The sequence below is a fragment of the Aphidius gifuensis genome, linkage group LG3 (assembly GCF_014905175.1).
Source record: "Aphidius gifuensis isolate YNYX2018 linkage group LG3, ASM1490517v1, whole genome shotgun sequence".
NCBI lineage: Eukaryota > Metazoa > Arthropoda > Insecta > Hymenoptera > Braconidae > Aphidius > Aphidius gifuensis.
In genome coordinates, this window is record NC_057790.1 from 412,439 (window position 1) to 437,225 (window position 24,787).

A 24,787-nucleotide genomic window follows, 5' to 3' on the forward strand; every position below is an offset into this window, starting at 1 on the left:
TCAATCAATTACTTTTGTTATGCTGTGAACCAACCCATCACTCATATAGAACTTATGAAGGCTAATCACAAAAGAGATCTCACAAGCACTGGTTTGAACTTGATGCCCTTGATCTCGGAACTGAAAGCTTACCCACTCAACCACTAGCTCTTTCACAAAAATACTGAATCATAATTTATACATACATATATTTTTCGGTAACGCTATTGGCACTCAATACGGGGGAATTTACGGGGACATTTATACAGCTTACGAGAAAATTTACGGTAAACATAGCCACCGTTGTATGTGTAGGACTGATTACATTGTGTGTGAAACCCGTAAATGTCCCCGTATTTCCCGTAAATTTCCCCGTATGAGTGCCAATAACGATTTCGTATATTTTTTTAAATCATAAAAAAAATCATTCAAATTATTATCTGTATATAATGATAAATTTAAAAAATAATTACATTATAATTTATTCACCTCGACAGTAGTCTTTGTTTAATAATGCTTCTAAATTATTTTTATAATAAAAAATTTTAATTTAAATAATACTTTATGTTTTTTGCACTAATTCCTAGAGCAGAATACTTGTTTTTTTTTTCGAAAAATTATATACCAGAATATTTAGCTTAAAAATAATTCAACTTGGAAAGTTTTGTTGTGAATTTTTTTTATTTTATATATAGAATAAATAATATTTACCTCAACAAGAACACCCTTAAAATTTTGACTCATTGTAACACTGCCAAGTTTAACACAAAAATCACCAATTTCAAATCTCGGACCTTTTGATTCAATTTTAGTTTGTTTTTTACTAGTATACATTGTTGCAAATTTAATCATCATCAAATCAAATAATCCATCAGCAATTAAAGGCACAACTTTTGTCCCTGATTCTAAAAGTGCAAAAACCGATGCTGGCTGTTCGGAATTATGAAGTACATGAACTGTCCTCTGTGCACCTGGAACAATAATTTTTAATATTTTTTTATTACAACTTCATATGCACAGTATAATAAAAACAAATAAAAATGACTTTTAATTTTACGATTATACATATGACACACAAGATTATACCAAGTGATGCAATAAAATAATTTTTTATGTAAAATAATTTTAATTTTATTTGGAAAATAAAATAACAATAATTGTGGTTTTATTATATCCTCAAAAGTTGGGCAATAAAATGAATATAATATAATAAATATATCGAACAAGTTTATTCATAATATCTCATGTTTTTTATAATATTTATAATATTTTTATTTCATTTTATTCATTTTGTTGAGCGATAAAGGATGTAATTCATGTGGACAAAGTTTAAAAAAAACTTCTAGGACTCAATCACAATATAAAAAAAAAAAAAAATGACACGAAGCAAAATGCATGAGTTTATGGAAAATAACACAAAAAAATTTCCAAGTTTTGTTGTGAATATTGCCCCAGGAAAATTGTATTTTTATTCAAAAATAAAAAACTAAAAATAATTTAACTTTTTGATAATACAATTCATACAGCTAGTGGCTGTTTGTCAAACTTTTTTTAACAAATAAATAAATTTTCCCAAAATTTATCATCATCATTATTTTTCTTTTAAATATAACTTTATCATTAAAAACAAAAAAAAATAGAATTTTCGTGAATTAAAAAGACTAATTTTTCATCTAAAAATATAATAAATGATTTAATTTTTATTAAGTGAAAATAATAAATAAAAAACGCATAAAACAATGTCCCAGTTTTAAGTATTCTCAGATAATAATAAAATAAAAAAATAATTACAAATATTTACATGCTGGAATGTTGAAACAATGAAGTGTTGAAAACGTGATGTATTTTTCTAGTATGACGTCTTTGCAAATGTTTTTATGATTATTATTTAAAATGGATATTATAAATGCATTAGTGTATGTATTACATATGTTGGCGGCATATTAATACACACACACACATGTATTTAATAATGCTTTAAGTATATATGTTAAAGGATTAAATGTCCTTGTTGGTCCAACATTAATTTGCCTGAACAAACTCACTATGGTAATTGTTTTTATTTTATTTTTTTGATATTTTTATTCCTCATAATCCAATGCAAATTTAAATATTAATAAAATATTATCATAAAAATAAATAAATATATTTTTAAAAGCTTTTTTAATAAATTTTATTTGCATTAATTGGATGGATGATTATTTTTAAATGAAATATTTACTATATCAGGTTAAAAATAAATTAGCTATGAATTTATCCGGGATGTGTGTTAATTGTATATTCTATTAATAAAATATAATAATTAATGAAATGGGCATTGGATATTTGAGGAGTAAATTGAATTTTAAAATGATGATAATATTGAGTCATTAGTGCTCATTAATTTCATTTAAATTTATCCAAGATTAGGAATGATGATTCGGTTTTCTAAAAATATTATAAATTGTTTAATATTTAAATTGAATTGTTGCTTATTTATTATAATTATTGGGTCATTTAAAATGGTCAAAAGTATATTTTGTTTATATATTATTATGGAATAAGTTATCTGGCGTTTGGGGCAAATACTTGCTGGCGTAGAACAACTGTAGTTTTGTTTGCCACATTTGTTCTATACTAGGAGGTATTTGCTCCAAACGCCAGATACATTCAAGCTTATAATCATATAATAATAACTTTTTTTGATCATAAAACTATGCAACTGAGATGAAGGAACTAAGATTTGAACTCCCAACTTGCTACTCGAAAACACGTATCGCTTGCCCACTCAACCACAAGCTCTCTCACAACAATCCGACAACAATACTCAATCATAATTCATAAACATACATTTTTTATATATTTGTATATTTGTATATTTTTTAAATCACAAAAAATTCATTCAAATTATTATTCGTATTAAATGATAAATTTAAAGAACAAATTAACTATAATTAATTTATCTCGACACTAGTCATTGTATAATAATACTTCTACATTATTTTTATAGCAACAAATTTTAATTTAAATAATACCGTATGTTTTCAGCACTAATCCCCAGGACAGAAGTTTTTTTTTTTCGAAAAAATTATTTACTAGAATATTTAATTTTAAAATGATTCAACTTGGAAAGTTTTGTTGAAAATATTTTAAGCCCAGCAACCTAATATTCTATGAAATATAATTATTTGCAACAAATAAATTGAATAAAAAATACAATAATAGTTTAGTTATATATTTTTAATAATTTTAATTTTTTTTATAATAATAATTTTAATTTAAAAAATATTTGTTGACTTTTATACTAATAACACGTTACAGAATTTTTTTTTCGAGAATCATTAACCAGGATATTTACTTCCTGGATGATTTGATTTAAAAAAAAAAAATAATCTTCAGAATATTTATATCTGTTATAATCTTCAGTTATGATATCTCATAACTTACCAATTTAATTTTTATAATTGAGTCATTATTATTTATTAATTTGATTTAAATTTATCCAAGATTAGTAACAAAAGTAAATTTTATAAAAATATATATTATAAATAATTTAATATTTAAATTGAATAGTTGCTTATTTATTGTAATTATTGGGTCATTTTAAATTGTCAAAAATATATTTTGTTTATATTTTATTATGGTCAAAGTACCCGGCGTTTGGGGCAAATACTTCCTGGCACAGAACAACTGTGGTTGTTTGGCCACATGTGTTCTGTACTAGGATGTATTTTATTTACCCCAAACGCCAGACACCTTCGAATGGACCGAATTCATCGTTCTACGTTAAACTTTCGATCATACAAATGTTAAAATCATCATTCATACCCATAGTATCGAACTCCCAGATGGATTTGAACTCGGAACCTTTCGGCGAAAAACCCAATCGCTTACCAACTCAACCACAAGCTCTCTCACAACAAACCGACTACTATACTCAATCATAATTCATAGACATATTTTTTCTCAATCATAAAAAATTCATTCAAATTATTATTCGTATTGAATGCCAAATTTAAAAAACAAATAAACTATGATTAATTTATCTCGACAGTAGCCATAGTATAATAATGCTTCTACATTATTTTTATAATAACAAATTTTAATTTAAATAATGCCTGATATTTTTTGCGCTAATTCTCAGGTCAAAATATTTGTTTTTTTGGAAAAATTATTTACTATAATATTTAATTTTAGAATGATTCAACTTGGAAAGTTTTGTTAAGAATATTTTAAGCCCAGCATAACTTAATATTCGATTAAATATTATTAAATTATTCTATTAAAAATTATTTGCAACAAATAAATTGAATAAAAAATAAAATAATCATTTCGTTATATTTTTAATACTTTTAATTTTTTTTTATAATGATAAATTTTAATTTAGAAAATATCTACTGAGTTTTATGCTAATAACACGTTACAGAATTATTTTTTCGAAAAATCATTAACCAGGATATTTACTTCCTGGATGATTTGATTTAAAAAAAAAAAAATGTATCTTCAGAATATTTATATCTGTTATAATCTTCAGTCATGATATCTCATAATTTATCAATTTAATTTTTACAAAATAATATAAATAACAATTTAAAAATAAGAATTATTCAATAAATCAAACATTGGCTATTCATTTATTAGCTGATTTTTATTAAGAATCAAATGAAATTGTCGAAACGATGTCATGAGTGAGAGACAGAAGTGCAGTGCAAGAGGAAAAGAGCAGGGGTGGAATTAGATGGGGTCAAGGGCATCCGATGCATCGACCCCAAACTGCATCAGGTTATCGAACGAGCTACTAGTACTGCTCTCTTGCTCTACTCTTTTACAAAAAAAAAAAATAATTTTAATGACAAAACTACAGTTACCCATAAAGTCAATAATAATTTTTCATATACTTTAAACACTTTGTAACTGTTACATCTTCAACATTATCACATTAAACTAATGATAAATTAAATTATTTATAAATTTGTATTTTCTTTTAAATATAAAATATATTTTCTAGTACTTTGAACTTGAGTATTAATGAATATAGAATTTAGAATAAAATATAAAAAATAAAAATAAAAAAACATTTATATGCAAATTGTAAATTCCTTTTAGTTTTTTATATATATATATCAAAGTTTTAAACGAACTTGATGGTTTAACCTTGGTTTAAGTAAAATTCCAGAGGTCAGTAAATACTCTGAATTTCGTCTGGTTTTTTCTATTTTTATTTATAAACCTTTCTTGGTAATTCTATTTTTATTAAAATGAAAAAAAAAAAACATTATTTTACGTATTGAATTTATTCCTCTGTACTTTAATAGTAACATGTATTTTTTTTTTTCACTACAATATTATCTCAGACAGCTTTAAAAAAGCTCTAACGCAAAAATGCAAAAGAAAATGAAAAAAAAAAAATGATTTTTTAATACAAAAGCTTTTAAAAAGTAAAATAAATTTTTTTTTTAAATTGATGAATCATCAATTGATTTAAACCGTTGAATAGAAAAATTTTCTATAGAAATGGTTTTCATATATATACACAAATTGAATAGGTATATAGTTAAATAAAAAATAGTAGTTTAAGCGAATTAATTGGATAAAAATGAATTGGATCGCGGAAAGATACAGTGAAGCGGAAAAGTTCGATCCAGTTGAGGTCGACAAATAAATAAAAATAAAAAAATATCAGTTGGTTATAGGAGGGCAGGAGGACACAGAGTAAAAGAGGGATGGTAAATACACTGTGTCATTCAACACAGATATATTTTTAACCCCTATTTTTCATCCCTTTCACTCTGCAAAGTTACCATTTATATATTTCTTCTTCAATTATTGATGAACAAGAAATAATTTGCAAAATTTCTTCTCATCGCAAATTATCATAATGCATTAATTTTATTAATGGAAATTTATTCAATCAATTAAACGATACAGAATTTAATATTAAATTTCGATTTAATACTTTTTCAAGTATTTAAAAATGTAAATTGAAAAAAAAAGCTCATTTCGAAATTAAAAAAAATTTATTTTTAAAGTTTTTATTTTTTTATTAATTTGTTTAAATAATAAAAATATAATTTTTGTTAATTTAGGTGATTGAATAGTTGATGTTTCTCTAGGAAAAATTGAATTTTATTTATAAAAATAATATAAGATTGAAGGAAAATTGAAAGTTTAGTTTATTTTTTTTTTTGGCAAGATTTGCGATGACTTTATTAAGAGCTCCGCAGCTGCTAGCTATTCTCCAACCCCATCGTATTTTTTTATATTATATTTTTTTGCTTTTATTAACTTGGCTGAAAGAGTCAATAATTATCGATTATTTTTATTAAATATTTAATTTTTTCTTTCAATAAAATTATAGCGAATAAAAAATTATTTATTTTTCTTAAATATTTTCATTAATTTCTTGATTAAAAATATTATAATTTGATTTACTTGTGAAATTTTTATCCAAACAATATATTAAAAACAAAAAACATAGTAAAAAAAATTTGAATTATTCCAAGTATTTTATTTATGTCAAAAATTTATTTAAAAAAAAATCTAAAGAAATTAGTTTTACAGAAAAAATTCCGGAGAATTTTTGGAATAATTTATCACTCCGGAAGCATTCCGTCATAGTATTTCCCTAAAAAATAAACCCGGAGAAAAATATTGTGAGATGTAAATCTGTGCGACAAAGCAACACATTTTAATTCTAAAAAAAATAATAATAAATTTTTAAAACTAAATTAATTAGCAGATAACAATTGCATGTAATTTTTATTTATGTGTATTGCTGAATTTACTTTGACGTTATTAAATTTAGTATAAAAGGGTTTGCGGCAATGTACAGATGGTAAAATAATGTCAAGCTAAAATCAAATGGAAGACATAAATACATATTTTGTATATAAACACAAACTAAAGCTCTTCATAAAGCTCTTTACTATTTCTCTTTCTCTCTTTGTCTAAGTTTATCTCTCTCCCTAAATTTGCAGGTATCTGAATGCAATTTGTATTCAAACATTTTGTATTATATTGAGTGCATTGGTTTCATGGGGCATACACTCACACAATTCAAACAAATAAAGGGTCAGAAAATCGAAGCTTTTATTGTTCGACAATTTGTGTCTCATTCATGGCTTTATATTTGTAGACCAGCAAAATATTGTCTTGGTCATGGATAAAAATAAACAGTCACAAGAATATTTCAATTCTGCAATAAAAAAAAATAAATTACAACCCAACAAAAAATATAAATAAATATTAAACAATTTTATAAACAAAATACAAAATCAAATGAATTAATTACAATAATAAATTTATCAATTTAAATTTGATTTATTTAAAGCAAAAAAAAAAACATTTTAAATAAAAAACTCTTGTAAATTATAGAATAAATATTAAAGTGTGATAAAATAATAGAAATAATTTTTTAAAAATACAAATTATTAGAGAAAAAATTAAACAAGAAAAATAGAAAATTAAAAAATAAAATAATAGAGAGAGATTGTTATATAGCTAAATGGACATAGTCATCATACAATTATTATAAAAATAAAAAAAAATAAAAAAAGGGGAAGATGAATAGCAAACTGGGGGTTGATAATATTGGGGTGAGAAATAAAGGGGTAGTTTTGCGCAGGATATCGCGCACTAGCAGTAACCTAGCAGCTACGAAAAATGGTGAGATATCGAGGTATCGAATTGTGGGGGTTTTGGTTATTCAGTTGCCCGCGATTCAGCGTGGGGTCTGGCCATACGATCGGAATTGGACCCCCCCTTTCCCCCGACCTCATTTTTAATTATCATATTTATATTGTCTAACTATATTTATTATTTATTTTTTAAATTTTTTATTTACTTAAAAGGAGAATCAAAAATAAATATATTTGTTTAAAATTATTTTTATTTTATCATGTTAAATTTATAATTATTTATAAATAATAAAAATGGTTAATTAATTGTTATTGTTATTTTTGTATTTTTAAATTTGTTTTTAAATTTTTTTTTTCATTTTTATTGGCAACGATTATTTATTAAAGTGAAATGTGATTTGACATTTACATCTTGTAAGTGTTGTTGTTTTTTTTTTTTTAAATTTTTAATTAATGTTTTTGTAATTTATTTAATGAATTTATTTGAGTTAATTTTTTTTTTTAAATAATACTGGTTTTAGTCGTGCATAGAAATTTTATAAAGAAAATTTTATATATATATTTTTCAACTGTGGAATTTAATACGCACGAAGAAGATATAATTTTACTTGGATATACAGATATACAGATACACAGTTTGTGACGTTTTTTCGAATGAATGAATTTTCCTATGTATAAAATAATAATAATGGAAAAAAAAATGGAAATAAACGATCACGATTTACTGGAGCAGAAAAAGGGCTTCATTTATCTTTCTCTCTGTCTATTATATAAATTTTTATTTCTTTGATTCAATTTTATTAATTTTATTTTTACAATTTTATTTATGTGGATAAATTTTAGGCAAATTTAATAGGTAATTTAAACAAGTATATAAATGTAGCTGGATTTAATAGGTCACTGTTAATTTTGATAAAAAAAAAAAGGGTTTTTTATTAAATAAAACTAATATATTTTTATAATTAAAAATTTTATAATCCCCAGTGGGAAATAAATTAATCTCTCTATTAAAAAAAAAAAAATTAAAAAAACCATTTAAATTCCCTTCAATTCGAGATTAATTTCAGCTCTAATTTTGAGCTTGCAAAAAAAGATAATTTTTAAATTTTTAAATTAATAAAATATCGAATATAATGAGGAAAAAAAAAAATTATAAAATCAATAAATCCAAATGAAATTGATAATTTATTGTAACATTTAAAAAAGATTGCATTTTCTTTTATGAATAAAAAATTGATATTAGATTTAATTTTTTAATTGGAATGAAATTTTAATATCTAAATGAAAAAAAAATTGTCGAGTAAACCCGGTTACTTTTTGCAAATATATTTAAGCAACGTAAAGTAAAATTATGAAAACATTTTGATTATTAATAAAAATAATACGTTGGTAATAAAAATTTTGCTGTTTATATTTTTTTATGCAAAAAGAATCGGGCGTTTGGGGCAAATACTTCCTGGCGTAGAACAACTGTGGTTGTTTGCCACATTTGTTCTATGCTAGGAGGTATTTGCTCCAAAAGCCGAATCACATACTCGGTATCAGTAAATTTGTAAAAGTTAGTGATTCCAATTGTTAGGTCCAATGATAAGGATATCAAGATTGGTACTAATAATGATCTAAGATCAAGCATTATTATGTAAAAACATTGGCTCGAACCTAGGAATCAAACGCCGAAGTCACATGGCTTACCGACTTAACCACGAGCTCTCTCACATCAAGTCAACGACAATACTCAATCATAATTTATCCATATGTATATATTTTTTAAATCGCAAAAAATCTATGTAAATTATTATTCGTATTTAATGATAAATTTGAAAAACAAATATACTATAATTATATCGCGACAGTATAATCATAATATAATAATGCTTCTACATTATTTTTATAATAACAAATTTTAATTTAAATAATACCATATGTTTTTTGCACTAATCACCAAGACAGAATATTTGTTTTTTCAGAAAAATTATTTACTAAAATATTTAATTTCAAAATGATTTTACTTGAAAAGTTTTGTTGAGAATATTTCAAGCCCAACATAACCTAATATTCTACGAAATTATTTTTAAAAATAAAATATATTTATTTAGAACAAAAAAAAATTGAATAAAAAATACAATAAATATTTATTTTAATTTAAAAAATATCTATAATTTTTCGTATTAATAAAATAATTAATAAATATAAAAAATTATTGATTCATAATATGAATTTATATTGAGATAAATATATTAAAAATTTGATACGATGCGGCAAATTGTTTGTCACATAAATGTAAAAATAAAAACAATAAAAAAATCTTATCAATGGATAATGCATAATTTATACATTTATATATTTATATCGTATTATTTAACACACAACCGTGACAAACCCACACACGCAAGCTATTTATAACCCCATCAGCCATCACTTGTAAATTATAATATATGCATATAAATAAATAAAATAAGAAATCTATAAGCGCCACAATTTGCCGGTTATAATCACATGAATAATAATTTACAAGAGTTGAATTAAATATTTATTCATACGTCGTGTAAATTCCGACACAGTTTTTTTTCCTCAACAAGCTTGCAAGCTTTTTATTTTTCTTGACCGTTGTTGATTTTATTATTTTATATTTTTCATGTGGGTTATAATTTTCTTATAAATATGTCAACACTTCCTGAGAATAAAAACGAGTATTCGAAGATCCTGTTTTCACACACAAAAAAAAATAACAATTATTTTTTACTGTATGAATTAAGTAGTTTAGAATTTAAATTAAAAATTAAATGGCTCATTTTTAAAAGTTTAAATTAAAGAAGAAAACAATGATTTTTATAAGAAAATTTTGATGATTTTTCTCTCAACGTAATTAACAAAATAAAATATTTATTTTTCTTTTTTTTTTATATTTCTTTTTAATCAATTTTCAAATTAAAAAAAATTATAATTTGATTAATTATTGTAGCTTTTATTGAATCAAAATATCAGCTAAACAATTTTAGAATTTTCTTATTATTTAAATAACAATTAATCGAAAAAAAAAAAGAAAAAAAAATACGAAAACCAAAATAAAAGAAACAAATAATTATAAATAAAATAAAAAATCAATTATCGATACAATTTTTCGACTAATATCTCATGAAAAATAATAATAGCAATAATTTTCATTCACGAGATTTAAATCACATCCTTTTTTTTCGTGGATTTTATATTTTTCCTGTAAATTGCAACGAAATTTTACAACTTAGCTATAGCTGCAAGCTTTTATTTATTTATTTTTTTATTTATTTATTTATCATTATTTTTCATGGCCACTATTAAATTCATATACGCAATAGCAATTTATTTTAAATTCCCGACTGGCCACAGTTAAATTGTCTCTTGTCAATTTTCCGTGACACCAAGACAATAGACATCCCGGAGCTTCTGAGGTATAACCATAAATCTCAAGACCTACAAACACCCTGTCTTCTTATTTTATTTTCAATTTTTATTATTTGTCAGTTCTCCATGATGGATTTTACAATTTTTATATTTTTTTTTTTTTTGCAGTCGGCACTTTTTTCTTTTCGCATTTTCAATTAGAATTTTTTTCTTTCTTTCTATTATGTTGTAAAATAAACACGAAGCAATGCGGCAATGTGAGAAAAATTTATTTATCTTTCAACATTTTGGTTTTTTTTTTTATTTTTTTTAAAGTGTTTTTATGTACTAGTGAATAGCGCAGTTTTCATATACCTGAATCATATATATTTTACGAGTTTTAAAGTATCCATTTGAATTTTTTTTCCGTGCTTAAATTTTTACAAATTTTTTTTTAGGTAGATGCCTAATCCGTACATCCGTACAGTCGCTTGGTTTTTGCAAATGTTTTTTTTTTCATTTTCCATTTTTTTTTTTATAACAATAGCGCATTGCAATAAACACTTTTATGTATACACGCATTTTTCGGCAAATAAATACTAAATTTTAGTACTTAAAAAAAAAAAAAAATTTTATCTATTTTACGGTTAAAACAGAAGGGTCTAAATCCCGTTACATTTTCTATTTACAATAATACATTTTTACCTGGACTCAAAAAAGAGAGAAGCTATTTTCCATTGTTAAAAATTTAAATTGTACAACTTCAAGGTTTTCCAAATCGTGAAAATTATAAAACCATTTTAAATTTTATTTTATTACTTTTTCGTAAAATATAAAGAACCAAAAATTTGAGGCCTTGTAGACCTTGAAAAACAAAATTTAATTTCACCTTGAATATAACGTGAGAAAATAAAAAAAAAGAAAAAAACAATTTTCTATTATTTTTTTTTTTTCTTCAGGTATAGTTTATTGTCTTTTTTAAAAACCATTATACAGACTAGACACATTATTTCAAATATTTCCATTGTCTCCTTCAATAACGGCTCTTCAATTTCTTCTTAAAATTTTATTCAAAAAAAAAAAAAGAAAAAGAAAAATTTCTCCAACAAAATTTTACATGTCTGCAGACGCCAGTAATTAAATTTATTTTTTTCCTGTTAAATACATAAAAAAACTAATAAATCAATCAATAGAAAATCACAAAAAAAAAAAAAATAATTGCATTAAAAATATTTTAAATATTGTACGAAAAAAAAAAAATAAAAAAAAATAAAAAATTAACATCGTTACAAGTAACAACGATTATAATATTTAAATTAAATGTTTATCAATGTATAACAACCTACACAATACCACCCCCATACACACACACGATTATAAATAAATGATACATATATATATCAACATATTGCACATGTTTTGGCATTGATGCCAAAGCTGTGCGACCTGGCAATATATTGGTCTGTCATATCGGCCACGACCAAGGACAATAGAGTCTCTGCATATGTACTAATCCATAATAACAATACATAGATAGATAAATAGACGTATGTGCATGTATGCAGGACCTTATCTATTCTTTGAGAAACACTGACACACTAAAAACTCCTACACAAATGGAGCTGTGATTATTCTGCTAAGCATGGCGTAAAAGGGACTTTGAAAAGTTGATGTATATATATTTTTATATATCATATCGAGTAGAGGCACAGGACGAGTCATCAGTGAGATAGATAGATAGCTAAATTTATATTTATATATATATTTTATCCATTGTTTAATTTTAACTGCTGGGATTTATATTTAATGAGATTGTTAATCGTTTTATAAATATATATCCTTGCTTTGTTCAACTTTTAAATTATGATAAGACATTTAAAAGGGTATTATTATTTTTTGCAATAAGTTTGATGCATTGATAGAGTCATTGGACTAGATTTATTTCAAGAATTTATAATTTGTAATTTGTTTTTTTTTGAAATAATATTAATTTTTAAGATTTTTTATTTTTACATTGTTAAATTTTTAAATATATTATGAATTTATTTTTAATTAGTGAATTTCAAATTTTAATTACCAATAATTTTATTTAATAATTAAATTGTTAAACTTTTTTGAAAAATAACAACACAAAGTTGTAAAGTTTTTTAGTTTATTTTCTTCTCATTTGCAATGAAAATATTTATTAAATTTTTATTTTTTTTTATTCAATTAGCTTATTTTGAAATGGAGTGAATTTTATATAAAAAAAAAAAAAAAGGATGCTATGCTTGGAAAAAATAAAAATAAAAATTAACTAGAAGGATGATTATGGTAAATAAGACAAGATAAACAGTAATTACAATGCGTATGTATATCTCAGTGTTGTTATTATTAAAAAAAAAAAAAAACAATTTCCCTTTTTTATAATATATAAAGTAATAATAATAATTTAACTCGAGAGTCGTGCTCAACAAGATGATAACGTCCTTGGAATAAATTAATTTTTGTACACCATATTTAAGTCTCATATAACAACAATAATTTTTCATTAGATTTTATTTTGACATTACAATTTTTTTTTCACCCTAAATATTATTTTATTAATTTGATATTTTTGTTTTATTTTATACAGAATATTTGGCACTTATCATCACGATGGAGTTATCAAAACGACAAAATAAAAAAACGACAATAATTTAGAAAAAAAAAAGAAGACTGACTTAAAATGAGTTGAAAAAATAAATAAATCCAATAAAGGACAATAATATTTATAAAACAAACAACATGAAAATCTTAAAAATAAAAATAAATTAACTAATATATTTTATTTAAAATAAATAAAACAATCAGCTTTTAAAAATGTTGTTGAAATAAAAGCCAACGGCAATTAAAACTACTTGAAAGAAAATTTAAAAAACTCTTCAATAAGTTTTAAAAGTACATTGAAAAGAGCTTAAATTTCAATGACAAAATAATAAATATGGCTAACTAATAAAAAAAAAAAATAAAAAACAAACATAAATCAAATTTAAAAAGTGGCATCAACAGTGAGAGAGGTCAAGGAGGAAAGAAGCTATGTCTCTGCATCATAAATATTACGTAAGTACCAAAAAAAAAAAATAGAAAATATTTCTAATTATTTCCCCCCAAAAAAAAGCTAAATACCTTATCAATTTTTTTCCCCATTTGATCATAAACGAGCAATGAAAAGTGGCAGTTTATTTTTCCACCAAGGCAATCTTAAAAAGACGTGTATAAATTTATTTTTTAAAAGAGGAAAAAAAAATTGCAGTAAGACACAAGACAACACAACAATAATGTTGATATATTTTTGTTTTTGTTTATTGTGGACAGGCCGGTTATTGTTTGAAACAAGCGACAAGATAGATAAGCAACATGCAAAAGTGCATGAGAATAAATATATATTTTATAAACATGTTAACCTCTTCACACTCTTTTCCGCATTCGCATCTCTGTGCATTATTTATATGAAAAATTTAAAGCATCATCAGGTATTTTTCTCTCACCATAAGAAAATCTATCGGTCTATTTTATTTATATTTTTAACAAAAAATATTTTAGATACATGTACTTGTTCTACTGGCACACAACATCTCTCAAGAAGAATGACAAAACGAGGGTTTATGTATTTATATACGTACAAATTTTAAGAGTCATATATATTTAACACACGGATATAAAAGCAACGAGTAGAGACTCCAACGACGTGTCTGAAACGATAAGAAACTCACGCCTCGGCAAACACAAGTGTTCCGCAATTTTTTTATTTTTCATTTTATGTATCCAATATTTCTTTTTTTTTTTTTTTCTCGTTTTTTGTTTTTTTGATGATTATTATTTTAATGGAAGAATTTTTTTTTTCATTTTTTAATCTAGTTGATTGATCAACTTGAGAAATAGAGTCGATAAAAATGATGAAATTTTATTGATCAAATTTTTTATGAATTTTATTTTTAAAAAAATTCATTTTCAGATTGTTTTATCTTTTTTTATATTGATAATGAAAATATTTAATGAAAAAAGCTTCTTTTTTTGCTAAAATTAATAACTTTTAGGATTTGTTCAATTTTTTTTATGTTAAAAATTAAAAAATTCAATATTTAAAATTAATTTTTAGCAATTATTAATCATTAATTAGTGTTTTAAATTTTTATTAAATATTTTTTATGCAAATAAAATTATTATCCATATAGCTATTTAAACAAACAATTAATAATTTTTTTTCTATTAAAAATTTATTGGTAAAATTAAAATTAATAATTCAGTGGATATACCAGACAATGACCAGACAATTTGTATAAAAAAAAAAAAAAACTACTGTGCGTATTGAAAAATAAACGAATTGGATCTTGAAAGAATTGTATACACTCAATGTTTAATCATTCACAAGCAAAAACAATTGATAATAAAAAAAAAAAAATACAAATTAAATGAATGAATTGAAAAATAACATTAAACATGTTCAAATATAAAAAAAAAAAAAAAAAAAATTCAGCATCAAGCTGTGAATGACAATTGCATAATGTCTATTTATAATGTGGGAAATTAGTCTCGCTTGCATTTTTCATTTCGAAGAATAAAAACGACAGGATACATGCAGATTGAGAAAATAAAAAAAAAAAATAAAATCAATTATATCCAATGGTTTCATTTGAATTGAATGAAATATTATATCTTCAGTTATTTTAATTTCTTATCGATAATTTAAAGAGAAATAATTTACACCGGATTTTGTGTCTCAAATTTCGATATGGTACGGAAGCTGTGTAAAAAAGATAATAATATACAAACTATTTTCAAAAATACAGTGTCAATTTAAAGTATAAAAAACGAAATTTAAAATTTAAATCAAGATTTTTTTGATTTAAAAATTTACTGTCAATATGATGGGACATGTTCTGCATGATACATCCAATACACGAATGGACCTGTGTCAAATGTTTAAAAAATAAAATAAAAAAAGCCCATGTCATTTGTCTACTTGTGTATGTAAAAATATTTCTGTATTTTATTTGTCTGTCGAACAGAAAATGAACATCTTTTTTATTTGTATTATTTATTTATGCTGAAATCAATCTTGTGCATTTAAATTTTGCACGAGTAGAGCTACAAAAACTACAGTGAAAAATGAAAAGGGATACATGTTTTTTTTATTTTATTAAAACAAAAAAAGTGGTTTATTTAAAATTTATTTATTCGTATGGGTCGAGAATGAAGTGATGCGCGTGACCACATCACTTTTACTCAAGTTACACTCATTATTTGCCAGACAGCATGACCAATATATTGTAAAATGTAAAAAAAAAAAATATAAAAAGGATAAACGAGAGGAGTGTGATGATGAGGTGGTGGTATACTGTATGAGAGAGAAAATTTAAAATGAAAAATGAAGCGGTTACTCTTTGGCGTTTCAAGATGTCGAACTTTTAAAATGAATGATTTCACCGATTACAAATAATATATTGCACTTGAATATTTTAAATTTTAAATGGCAAACGATGATTTTCATTTTTTTTATTTGAAAACTTTTTTAACAAAAGAGAAAATAAATGAGTTTCTTTTTTTTCTTCTTTTAATTGTGATTTTTGCACAGTGGAATTTATTATTTATTTTTTTTTTAATTTATTCAGCAATAATGACAATTAGCTTGTTAAATTTTAAATTAAAAAAAAAAAAAACAATATATTAATTAAAAAATCAAATATAATATTTACAAGTTTTTAAAAAAATAAAATAATTATTTTCATGCAATTAATAGACAATTAAATTATGCAAAAAAATAGAAATTAAATTACTCGTAAATTAAGCTAAATAAATAACAAATAGAATTAATCAATTAATTTTTATTCATTAAAAAATTAATTCAAATAATTTTTAAATTACTCGAAATGAAAAAGAAAAATTTAAAAAACAAAATTGCTGAATTTTTAAATTCAAGAATTTTAATTTCTAGGGCCCATTTAAATTTTTGCAAAAATTTTATTTACATTGTACAGCCTCCAGGCATACATCTGCAATTCAACACTGATAAATTCACAGTGTACATGAATATGTGTGTGAGTGTGTTTGTGTGTCGTTTGGGTCGATCATTATCTAGGTCGCGGGTTTCGGCAGTGGGTCTAGCCAACCCAAAGCTTCCCCTCAAAATTTTCATCCCTTATTTTTCTTCTTCATAACCACCACTACATCCACAATTACCTCGCATTTTCCCGCATAGGGTTAAATTATTATTATTTTTTTATAAACACACATTGCGGCAGCGTATCAATTTGAACGAGGAAATATTTAACGAATTATATTATTTAAACATAGCTGCAGTTATCTATTTAAAATTAATAATTTTACTTGTCATTTAAATGACTTTAAAATTATTAATAAATAAATTATTTAACAACAAATAATTCCAATTAATTAGTCATTTATTTTCATGAAAAAAACACCTTTTTTTTGTGTTTAAAAATTTTTTAAAAATAAAAGTTTTAAATATCAAATAACAACAATATATAATTGTGAAAAAAAATTATTTTTTTTTTGATGAAATACACAACATTTTTGTTGACATTGTATAACGACAGTTCACATTGCTTTTCAATTATATTTACCTCCAGGCATATTTTTTATTTAATAAAAAAATATATTTCATAAAATTTTTTATCTCATTATAAAGTGTATTTATATATATTTTCTTCCTCAATTATTTTTATCAAGAATATATTTTCAATAATCTGATAATGGAAAAATAAAATATTCATAAATAAAAAAAAATTTATATCAATTTAATAAATTGGTTTTTTAAATAAAAGCATTTGATTTTGTGGTTTTATTATTTATTTTTAAATAAACTCTTTGATAGTTGACTTGATGCGTGTGTGGTCGACTGTGTCAAATGCTAATTCCACTCTGGATTATTTGAAAACACTGATTTAAATAACGCGATTATAAAAAAACACAAAAAAATAAAAAAATATATATCAAACAGAGTGTGTATAAATGTTGCTTAGGAATTACAGATTTTGCATGACAGAAAACAGAAGTGAAACTAAGCATATATGATAATGCACTTGAGGATTAATTATGATGGCAGGTTGAGTGCTTTAATATGACGAGAGATAGGGGGGTTTAATTATAAAAACGAAAAAAAATAAATACAACTTGGATAGCAATCTGGAAATTTGTCGACAATAATTTTATATTATTAAAGAAAAAAAAAAAAATGTTATAAATGGATTGTCCCAGTAACTTGTAAGGGTTAAATTTAACAAGTGAAGGGTCATGGAAAAAAAAAAAAAAAATTATTTTTTTCTTGCAACAATAACAGGTGTAAAAATTAGAAAAAAAATTATTTAAAAAAAATTAAATTAACATTAATTTGTAGCTAATAAAAGTAAAATTAATTTGTTGAGTTTAAAAATTGTAGAATTTATAATTTTTTATTATTTATTTATCAAAATTAATTTTTATTTTGAATTACACATAAAAGATAATGATTGTAATAATTTTTTATCAAAGATAAAACTATATTTAAAATAAAAATTTAAATATGTTGAGCTGAGAAGATATTTTTAATATTGGGTATATATTATTTTTATATCTGATTATTTGGATGCATTATGGCAACCAGAAGCCTGAAGATATTGTCGGTAAGATTTATCACAATGATATCGTTTTAACGTATTTGGACATATGGCTATATATACAAACGATAACACCGTGTGATATTATAAATTTGTTTGTCGAGAATTTTAACTTTATGCAGGAAGTGATTTTGACCCAAAATAATCGTTGCCAAGTTTTGTCATTTGAGAGTTTGTCAAGGGTGACAGGAACATGCAGCTGTCTGCAAAAATTATTATTATAATTTTTTATTTTTTTTTTTTACATATATTAATTTCCTCGGACTAGTTTATATAATTTTGATAACTATCTTTTTTCTTTTTGCAAATGAATGTACACTTGTTTAAAGCATAAAATAATTATGTGATTTTTTTTTTCTTATTGTAAAAATTTACTAAAAATAATTTGATTTAGTTAATTATTTTTATCAGTATTTTATTTAAAATTTTAAAGTTAAATTTATTGATTAAATTAAAAAAAATTTTCTTTAAATTATAAATAATGTTAATGTTTCTAAATATTTTTTAAATTTTTTTTAAAATAGTATTTCCAATTATTTTATAACGAAAATCATTTATAAATTTTCAAATAACAAATCTATTTAAAATTATAAATAATAATAAAAATTAAATAAATAAATGGCTTTTTTTGTGTCTGGAATTTTTTTAAGGGACAAATTTTTCTTATTTTTTCAATGATAAGACAACAATATACGTAAATTAGAGAACTGGTTTTTCGATAAGAACAAGTCGCCTACGCATCTCGAGCAATCTTGTGATTAATTCTTATTTATATCGTGTTATTGTGGACAAGTAAAGAACACCCTCAATGCACATATATATTTTTAAATTATTTATTTAACCGACAAAACGATAAAATGATATATAAAAACAAGTACACACTGCAGCAGCACGACTACATAATTTATTTTTAAATTTTTATGTTTAGATTGATATATATATTCAACATAGTAAATAAATAAAATTAAATATATATATTTAACTATGAGGAGGATAAATTTATTTGAGAAAATACGATGAAATTTTTGTTGCAAGTGTACACACGTATTGAAAATTATATAAAGGTCATTTCGTGCACTTTCCATTCAATTTATTTGCAATTACGATTATCTGCATTTATTCCTCTTTCTCTTTACCATTCAAATAAATTTTTTTTTTCGATAAAATTAAAGAATAAAAATCATCCTTTTATAATGAAATTTATGGGACACAAACCTATCATTATTATTAATTTTACTAATCATTTATTTTACTTTTTTTTTCGACTTTTTTTTGGTTTGAAATTTAAAAAATATCTCTATCAATTTTATTTATTTATAGTCAAAATTTTATCATAAAATACCATCACAAAATAAAAATGTAAAATGCTGACAGCATGAGCTTTTTACCCCTATTTTATTTTTCATTTTTTATTATTTTCTTTGCCTTTTTTTTTTATATATTTTTTGACAAAGGCGGATTATGAAGGTAAGCACTTTGTGACTCAACTGTCTGAGCTTGGTACTCAAAAAAAACCACAGTTAAAAAATGATAAAAATAAAAATAAATAAATTTTTTTTTGACGCATATTTTAATAATAATGTGTATAAACTTTTGAGTGCAAAAAAAAAATCAAATATAATTGAAATAAAAATGAGAAAATTATAGAGAAATAAAAAAAATGATTTTATATTTTTTGTTAGATTTGAAATAGTAAAAAATGATTTTTTATTATCTCTTTTTGCGAAAGAATAAAAGACAATTTAGGAATTTGATTCAATTTTTATTTCCCAGTAATTTTTGCTGATAAAATTGAATTTAAATTGAATGAAATTGAATAAAATTACATACAGAAAAAATTCGATAATACAATTTTTGCGTTGACACACATCTAATCGTCAAATATCTGTGTATATTTTTGGGTCTACATTGAACAACCCGATAACAGAATAAAATTTCACATCAAACTTTTATGCAAATAAATTTTCCAATATTAATTGTCATTTTCCAATGACTGTCATTTATTAATAAACTTTATTTCAAATTAAAAAAAAATGATTTACTCTTTTTCAATAATTAAGATAAATTAATTATAAAAATTTTATTTTTAAATTTGTAAATTAATAATAATAAACTTGTTATTAAAATTAAAATTATAATTATTATCAGCTCTATTTATTTTCCACAAACAATTCCAAATAAAAAAAATCAAAAGAAAAATATTTATCAATATTTGAGCTCTTGTTTATTTTCGCGAATACTCAAACATCATAATTCCCTATTAAAAACATAATAATAACAATAAATAAAATAGTAAAATAATGAATAAAAATAATGATGATAATGAGCTAAATGAGGTAAAAATTGTAAAGCAAATGGAAAATGCTCCAGGCAAGTTGAAACATTGCAAACGAAACATGATGAATTAATGGCTTTTTTTTTTTATTATTATATTTCTGTTTAATTTTTTTTTCTTTTCAATATTTTTCTTTTTATATTATATACATTTTCCTTTCATCATTTAAATTTTTCTATGATCTTTGAGTTTTTTTTTTTCATTGTCACATCGCCGCCACTATCATCATTTATGCTAATTTAAATATTTTTTTTTTGTTATTTTATTATTCTTTTTTTAGCATCTTTTGCAATGTGAATTTTTTTGTATTTATTTTTACCTGATGTTCAGATTTGGCCCAGAGAATTTTGTGTCCCTTTTTCGACCCGGAAAAACTACTCTACAAAAGAGTGTGCCACACGAAACAAATCGATCTTACTCTCGCGACCTCATCTCAGTGGTAGTATTATTATTATTTTTTTTTTTCCATTTTCTTTTACCCAGGAAATTGTCCTCAAAATGCCAAAGATAAAATATATTTTCACAAAAAAAATATTCAATTTAATAAATAAATTTAAAAAGCAAAACTTTTGCAATTTTTTTTCAATCTAAATAATTATTTAATTTTATTTATTTTTCGATGCAAATGACAGAGATTAAATTTTAAAATAAATACGAGCAACATTAGTGTTATCTTTCGATCGATTTGTTGGAAATAAAAAATTCAATTTATCATTATTGTGCATGGCAACAACAAACACAAGGGTGAAATAGAATCGCTTAATGATGCGACAGTGGATTCATCCAGGTGAAGGTGTTTCACGCTCGATTCGCCCATCACATTCCTATTTTATTGCGTGCAAAATACCGACAGACACATATCATATAAACCCTTTCATCCAAATCCAATCTCAGTTGTTTCCTATTTTTTTTTTTTTTCGATTTTTTAAATTCTATATATTCTGTCATTCATTCATTCCTTTTTTTCAATTTATTTTTATCTTTTTTTGTTGAAATTTAAATCACTTTCGAATGTCTGATTCTTATCATTTGTTTATGTAAATAAAATATATTTTTTTGCAATATTTAAGATTGATATTTTTTAATTTAAATTCATTTTATCAGTCAATTAAACGATCGCTCAATCAAATGCAATTTAAAAGCAAAAAAAAAATTTGAAAAATATATAAATATCTTTTTATTTAAATAATAAAAAAATTATTTTTACAATAAACTAAATATAATTTAATAAATTTCGTTTGTTTTTTGTAAATTTATTATTTGCATCATTGCCAAAAATTGTGATAATAAAAACAGGCATTAAAAGTAAAGAAAGAAAAAAAAAATTTAATACGGTTAAAATGTTGATAAATGATGATTTGAAAAATATCATAAAAAATAAAATACAGTTGGAGGAAAAATTTGGTATCTTGGTGTGTATATAGACTGGAATTTTCCTGAAGCTTTCATTGTTGAATACTTGGTGAATTGCCAGTTGAAGTAGTCTCTAATGTTGCCAATTGTAACAACTACTACAACTGTGTCATTGCACACAAACACAAACAATTTTACTCTGGCTTATTAACGATTCCTTGGCTATTTTAATAAGTGATTTATGCCTGGCATCCTTTTGTTGTACGAGTTCGCGCCCTTTCTCAAAATATCATAAATTTATCTTTAAAATTACAGTTGAAATTTTACAAAAGAGACTCATATCGAAATAATTAAAACATCAAAAGTTTTATTAAAGAAATATTATATGCCCTCGGTTTAATATCATGCTCAAGAAATATTTTGAATAAAAATTTTACAGTAGAATTATTGCAAAATAAACTATCTTGGATAAATTTAAAATTGAAAAATAAATTAATTGGTCATTGTATTTTAACAGCTCAATGATAAATTCATACTAAAATATAAAAAAAAAAATTTTTTTAATAATTTAAAATGACTGAAAAATTATAATAAATAAATAACTATTAAATTTAACAATTGAAAATATTTTTTTTTCAATTTTTACTCTCTTTATTAATCCTGGATATAAATTTGTAATTAAATTATTTTTTACTAGCTATTCTAGACAACCAGGATAATTCCTTGCAAACTTTTTTTCCTAAATTGAATTATTATATTTTAAAAAATATTAAAATGATAAAAGCTTGCTCACGTATAAGTTTAGCTGAGTTGCCAATTAGTTTGAGTAGATTTAGTAATTAATATGTAAAATTGTTAAGTCATATGGGGGATAGATAGATCAAAGGATATTCACGCAGATAAAATTTCAAGTCAGTGAATTTTCAAATTATAAACTGCAGCATATTCGTATATTTAATCTTTGGAATGTGCATCATATACATGTAATTCACGTTGATTTTGTTCTCATAACCTACATTCAAAACAACTGGTCTTAAACTTTTGGAATTTAGTCTTTACTAAATTTATTTATTATTAAATAAATTAAATTGTTTTGTTATACGCATAGAAATGCTGATGATGTAATTAATTGTTGATAACTTAATGCTACAGTCAAAGAGAATTGCAGCATGTCATTATTATCTATTGAATAATTATTTGTGGATTATTATTCAACTTTAATATTATAAGTTTGATTTTTTATTTTGCAGAAAAATAGCTGGAATATCAAGCTTTGATAATTTAATCAAAATCTCTATTGATTTTATTGATTTTTGATGGAATTTATTTTAATAAGATGAAAAAGTCAAAGACAAAATAACTCGTTAAATTATTACTGATACTTTGACGTACTTTACGATGAAGAATTTAAAAAAAAAATGCAATAAATAAAATCGATTGGAACTTTTAAAGTTTAAAAATAAATAAATTAAAATATTTTTGAAAATTTAAATTAATTAATTGTTTACAGTATTATACAGTATTAAATAATAAAATATAAATTTTCATGAAAAATAAAAACTATTTTTGCGACATAAATTTATATTTTAAAAACTTTTTCCATAATTTTTTTTGTTTTTATAAATTTCGGCAATTTATATTTACACTTTTTTTTATTACTATTTATTTTTTCATTTGTAATTTTCTATTGCAAACTTGCAGTTGAGACTTGCGTAAAAAATAAAAATGATGAATGAAAATGAATGAATGATAAAAGTAAATTTTATAAAAATATTATAAATTGTTAGATTGAATTGCAAAAAGTATCTGACGATTGGGGCAAATACTTCCTGGCGTAGAACAACTGTAGTTTTGTTTGCCACATTTGTTCTATGCTAGGAGGTATTTGCTCCAAACGCCGTATACCAGAGAAAGAAAATATCTTAAGTGTCGCCATTATGTGAAAAATATTCGAAATAATGATAATCAAGGCCTGAATTCAAGAAATCGCACTTGCATAAAGCAACCCAGCTGCGATTTGAACCAAAGACTTTAGCTTCAAAATTAATTACCTTGCCGACTCAACCACGAGGTCTCTCACATCAAGTCAACTACAATACTCAATCGTAACTTATACACACATATATTTTTTAAATCACAGAAAATCTATCCAAATTAATATTTGTATTTAATGATAAATTTTAAAAAAATAAATAAACTATAATTAATTTATCTCGGCAATAGCCATTGTATAATAATGCTTTTACATTATTTTTATAACAACAAATTTTAATTTAAAAAATACCATATGTTTTTTTCACTAATCCTCAAGACAGAATATTTTTTTTTCGAAAAAATTATTTATTAGAATATCTAGGTTTTAAATATTCTACGAAATTATTATTAAAAATAAAATATATTTATATGGAACAAATAAATTGAATAAAAAATACAAAAAAGTTGTAGTTTAGATGTGAATTGATAGCTTAAGGTTGTATCCATATATATAAAATTGATAAAGGGTGCGA

At 23.1% G+C, this 24,787-nt stretch overlaps 2 protein-coding genes across 3 annotated transcripts in view; one reads left to right on the forward strand and one right to left on the reverse strand.

The window, feature by feature from the left end:
- LOC122851224 (mediator of RNA polymerase II transcription subunit 20) overlaps nt 1-24,787 on the reverse strand; it is a 52,908-nt gene that overhangs the window by 3,226 nt on the left and 24,895 nt on the right. For both annotated transcript variants that reach the window (XR_006373671.1, XM_044150315.1), the window contains exon 3: nt 691-950. Coding sequence is in view for 1 of the 2 variants with exons in the window: in XM_044150315.1 (XP_044006250.1) it covers nt 691-950 (260 nt within the window). In the remaining variant the exon portion in view is untranslated. The remainder of the gene's footprint in view (nt 1-690; nt 951-24,787) is intronic.
- Nucleotides 7,668-24,787, forward strand: part of LOC122851223 (facilitated trehalose transporter Tret1-like) — a 41,234-nt gene continuing 24,114 nt past the window's right edge. The window contains exons 1-2 of the mRNA XM_044150313.1: nt 7,668-8,009; nt 13,570-14,036. Coding sequence (XP_044006248.1) covers nt 14,013-14,036 — 24 coding nt within the window. The 5' untranslated portion in view covers nt 7,668-8,009; nt 13,570-14,012. The remainder of the gene's footprint in view (nt 8,010-13,569; nt 14,037-24,787) is intronic.